Consider the following 5,023-nt stretch of genomic DNA (forward strand, 5'->3'; position numbering starts at 1 on the left):
AGGGTGTAATTCGATCGGGACCAACTCTAAGATTCATAGACTGCCAGTGCTCACAATTGAGCTCACAAACAAGACAAACTGTGCATGTGCAAACAAAAGAGAAAATCATAAACGATAGTTCTCCCGTGTTCATCTAATGGTACCATGAGAACTGCGGAATAGACCGACAAGACGGTTAATGATCCACACATACAAATAAACAGCCAAGTCTACGTCCTCAACACATGGGATACTGCGCGACTAAAGTTCATAAACAGTTTAAGACTCTAAGTTTGTATGAACACATGAACATCCCAAAACATTAAAAGCAAAAAGGGATTAGGTACGAGATTACTCACTTGATAAACGATGCGGTGAAAGATAAAGCAAGAACCAACTTTAAACAAGCACAAGTTAACCTATAATTAAAGATTATTGTTTTAACGATTTGCTTTAAGTCTTGATTATAAGTTAGCATAATTAATAAGTAAATTATTATATATAATATATATATTACCGGAAAGCAGGGCAGAATAGAAAGGAAGACGGAGGTAGAGAGGAAGGCGGCAGAGAGAGCAAGGAGGAGGTTAAATTAAGTGTTTGTGTGTGATGTGTTAGGAAAAATAATATTATTATTTATAGAGAAACCCTAGGAGACATGAATCCAGAAAAAGGGGAAAAGATCTCCAAAAAGTAAAAGATTCCAAAAGCAAAAGATATCAAAAGATATGGTAGCAGGGAAAAGAGAAAAAGCTGACAGGGAACAGTAAAAAGCATGGGCGGATCAGATAAAGGTACAGGTCAGGCATGGAAAAAGCAGATCTCCAAAGATAATGTCAGTCACTTTTTCTGTCAACCAATGGGGTTGGTGCGCATGCTGCGCCGAAAGTAACTTTTCAGACATAAAGCAGATTAGGTCAACAGCTCAAAAGATAAGACAACACAAAAGCAAACGGCTAGATTAAACAGAAGAAAACTCAAAGGGTTTAGCGCGAGAAGGCTGACACAGAAGGTCAAGAGAGCGCGAGCGCGAAGGCAGACAGAACTAACCTTAACGCGTCGCGGAAAGAACTACATTTCTAAGCGCGCCGCGGGAAGAATCACATTTCTTAGCGCGCCGCGGGAGGAACTAAAATTCCTAGCGCGCCGCGGGAAGAACTATAATTCTTCGCGCGTCGAGGGATGAACTACGATTCTTGGCGCGCTGCGAGAACTACAAATCCTTAGCGCGTCGCGGGAAGAACTACCGTTCTTAGCGCGCTGCGAGAAGAATTACAATTCTTAGCGCGCTGCGAGAAGAGTTCGTCTCGCGTATCGCTGAAACAGGTGGTCTTCACGCAGGATTCCTTGTAAGGGGTCTGGCGCGTGGAGCTGCGCAGACAACCTTAGGCGGAAAGGAACAAAGGACAAGCAAAGAGTTAGAAGAAAAAGAGGGAGACAAGGCGTAAGGGCGGGACGGCGACAAGAGGGAAAAGAAGGCGGAAAGAGAGAAGGAGAGGGACGGGACGGCGGAAAGAAAGAGAGAGAAGGAGGCGGGAAGGAAAAGTATATTATTATTATTAAAAGTAAAATATAAGTATAAATAAATATTAAATCATAAAAGAAAGAGATCCGGTAAGGGAAACGGGTACCTGGGTCGGGTCGGATCGGGGCAGATGTCACAGGGGCCACCCTTGGCCCTGAAGAAGCTTCGCCCCGCCCCTACTTGAATTAACAAATCTAACACAATTTTTATTGTGAACTCCCCACCATAGCGCTCTTGCATACTGTACATCTTGGTCACATGTCTTTGATATTCTTGCATTAGATTCGATCTAACGTTTTTCACTTGAATTTGAGTCATTTCGAGTTGATTAATGATAAGATTGGAAATTGGTGGGTCGATAGAATTGTTGAACTTGATGAAGTTGTTGAATGTGTGGCGACATCGAAAGTTGTTTTTATTGGTTGTAGTAGGACTATGGGTCGTATCGAGGAGTCGGCTGGGATTGGGGACAATATCACAGATTGTTGAATGAGTTTATTTCTTGCGACGATTGTTGGGTTTTTGGGCGAGGTTTTCAAAACATGTTTTATTTTTCTGCCGGATCAAGATGATGATTCACTGTATGAAAATAAATGTGTGAAAACTTGTATTTAAAGTTACAGAGAGTTGAGAGAGTAGAATTATGTAATAATTTTTTTTAACAAACACGTGCACGAAAAATGGAGCGGGAGAAAGTTTAAGGATTCATTGAATTATGGCAGAAAAAAAAAACTCCCGAAATCGGGGGACGGTGCCCCCAACAGGGCCGGAAATTCCACGCTCCCTTCCGACTCCCACTCCGTGTACTCTATATCAACCATAACCCGGAGAACTGGTCACACATTTTTTTAATCTCATTTTTATATTCCCGTACGTGCTTAGTCGTGTCCACACCCGTGGACTCGGTTAATTTGTGTCCACACGAGATCCCGAATAACCAACTTTAGGCACACATGCAACCAAGCAAAATGACAAAACTCCTTTTATTAAAGAGGTGCAAGTTTCAACAAAAAGTGAGAACCAAAACGTTAACAAACATCAAAGAAACATCAAGGCCTAAGATTCGCAAAGTGCCCTCACTTTGTGAAGCATTGATCTTTGCTTGTAGGCCCTTTTTACTTCAAACCATCAATTATTTCAAGCTTAAAAGCAATACCACCAAACAATGGCTCACCATCATTCTGATATTTTATAGACAAGATTGGCTACTAATTGAAATTTTATGATAAATGCGGGTACGTACGTTACTAGCAAAATCATCACATATATGTAAGCTGTTTTATCAATTTATTACATATACTAAGATAATAACCCGTGTTACACACGGGTGAAAAACATATCAAGAAACAATATAAAATGTAAAAAACATATTCAATCAACACAAATATTTGACATAAGTTTTTTATCAGCAGATATTACAAAAGATGTTAAACTATGTCTATAACATAAAAAGAAAATACTTTATAAATAAATAATTCAGTAAATAAGGAATAATATAAACATAAATGAACCATTATACCTGAAAAAATAAAAAAACTCATTAGTAACAAATTTTGTAATATTATTTGACAACTAAGCTTACAAATAAATACCAGGTTTAAACGTATATTTTCACCCGTATAAAGTTTTCGTTCAAAAACCTCTTGAAACAAAAAATGTTGGTTATAGATGAGGCGAAGAATCTGATTACAAACGATGGGGAGCGTTATGATTTGAACGAAGCATGTGTCTTTTAAAGAAGAAACGATGAACAATTTAAACATAGTAAATTTAATAAGTTTTATAATTCTAACAATAATTAGAATAATTAATATCATAATTACATTAATAAGTTACAAAAATATAAAAGTCAATATCATTGATTAAAATTTTATTGTGAATATGTGGAAAATAGATTTATGGAAGGTTGATGACATGGAAGCCTATGTGGACAACTTAGGTGAAGGACATGTGGATAAAATTATGTTGCTTTAATATATTAGTTAGATTAATCCAATGAAAAAACGCGATTTTTTTAATAAAATACATATATAGGTAATACAATACTATGTTATAATCACATACAAATTAAGGATCTTGTACCTAGTATTTGGATTTCTCGGTCGTTCGACACACTGGTTCGACTACCTTGACAGATTTAAAGTTCTTGCATCCCAACAAACCATTATCCAGTTTTCTCTGTGACTTTTTCGGTTGCTCGATCTTAGTTTTCGAACTAGTGTTATAAACCGTTTGTTTCTCATCATACCCCGAATAAATAGACGAGTATTCAGCCGCACTTGCTGTGACAACGCTCCATTCGATGCTAGCTTCACTTGGTGCATACTGAGTTGAGGGACTCATGCAACTAGACTCGGATGGTTGCCACCCGGTTCTTGATATGTTCTCTATCTCAAACAAATCAGAACTCGCCTCACTCGCCGTATCATCACATATTACACTCTCTTTGCTTTTTGGAATAGCATCCCATGTTAATATGGACATTTTTCTTACTAGGTTTTTAGCTATATCACCTTTGTTTATTGTCCCAGAACCGAACACTTCGATCGACATCCTAGGAAGCTCTTGGATGTCTTGTTCTTTTGTCATGATATCCAACGTAGGATTATTCATAACCGGGAATGCAAACTGGTCATGACCTTTTTTGATGCTTTGTTGGACATAAACAGCTTTTCTAGTGGAACATGGACCGATGCAGCCTTGGAACCACCTCTTGCTGCCACCTGACGGCTTTTGTTGAAGCAACGCCACCTGGTTGTTACTCCAACTACTCGCCTCCGAAGCAAGACTAGGAGTTCTTGCGGTGAAAATGCTTGGTTTCACCCTGTGAAGATCCATAACTGACATGTCGGTGAACTTTTGATCATGGGTACTAGGATGATGATCAAACATGTTAACCATGTCGTCAATGGGTTTAAGGTAACACGAAAACGAAGCTACACGAAGATCGTTCGGGTTGTTTTCGGTTCCCATCAAGAGAAGATGGAAGGGAGTTTAATTAGTTTATGATCAAAGTTGATGAAAGTTTTTTTTCTTTTAAAGGCAAAAAAGATGCATAAAAGCTAGAGTTGTCATGGGTCCGGTGCATTAGTGTTGGTATGATGATCATGTTTGTGGCTCGGATGGAAGACGTTAATCGAGTTGATATGTCATAAATGTGACCGGGTTTGGAATTAAATATATTCTCATGGGATGATGGAACGAAAGGTGCTAAGAGTGCAAGTGGCAGTTGCCCGGCTCCATCGATATCTAGGAATATTTATGGCTCGAGGCAATCAACAGGACCACGAAGATTAACTGCAGTCGAGAATGTAGGTTTTTGTTGATTAGTGGTGATCAAACATTCTTGCGTAGTTGTATGTTGGTTGATTGATTGAAACTAGTGAGTATGGTATACACCACAACCTATGCAAGCCACATTTAATGATTGATCACTAAGAACTTTTTATAATATCTTTTCATGATTTAGGGTTTTTAATTCTTAGATATGATATATTGCAATCACAAGCTAAGGCAGAA

At 38.5% G+C, this 5,023-nt stretch overlaps 1 protein-coding gene across 1 annotated transcript; it reads right to left on the reverse strand.

Annotated features, from left to right (window-relative positions):
• Nucleotides 1–3,586: 3,586 nt before the first annotated feature.
• On the reverse strand, nt 3,587–4,694 carry LOC143597675 (protein PHYTOCHROME KINASE SUBSTRATE 3-like). The gene has a single exon (XM_077076109.1). It carries the CDS (start codon nt 4,475–4,477, stop codon nt 3,587–3,589), a length of 891 nt encoding a protein of 296 aa, XP_076932224.1. The 5' UTR covers nt 4,478–4,694.
• Between the last annotated feature and the right edge of the window lie 329 nt (nt 4,695–5,023).

This window comes from Bidens hawaiensis, unplaced genomic scaffold (genome assembly GCF_021521415.1).
Source record: "Bidens hawaiensis isolate Kalapana, Puna unplaced genomic scaffold, B.hawaiensis_p1.1 tig00048839_1, whole genome shotgun sequence".
Lineage (NCBI taxonomy): Eukaryota > Viridiplantae > Streptophyta > Magnoliopsida > Asterales > Asteraceae > Bidens > Bidens hawaiensis.

Coding starts and splice junctions, on each gene's coding strand:
- LOC143597675 (XM_077076109.1), bottom strand. CDS start 4,477: ATGGGAACCGAAAACAACCCGAACGATCTTCGTGTAGCTTCGTTTTCG.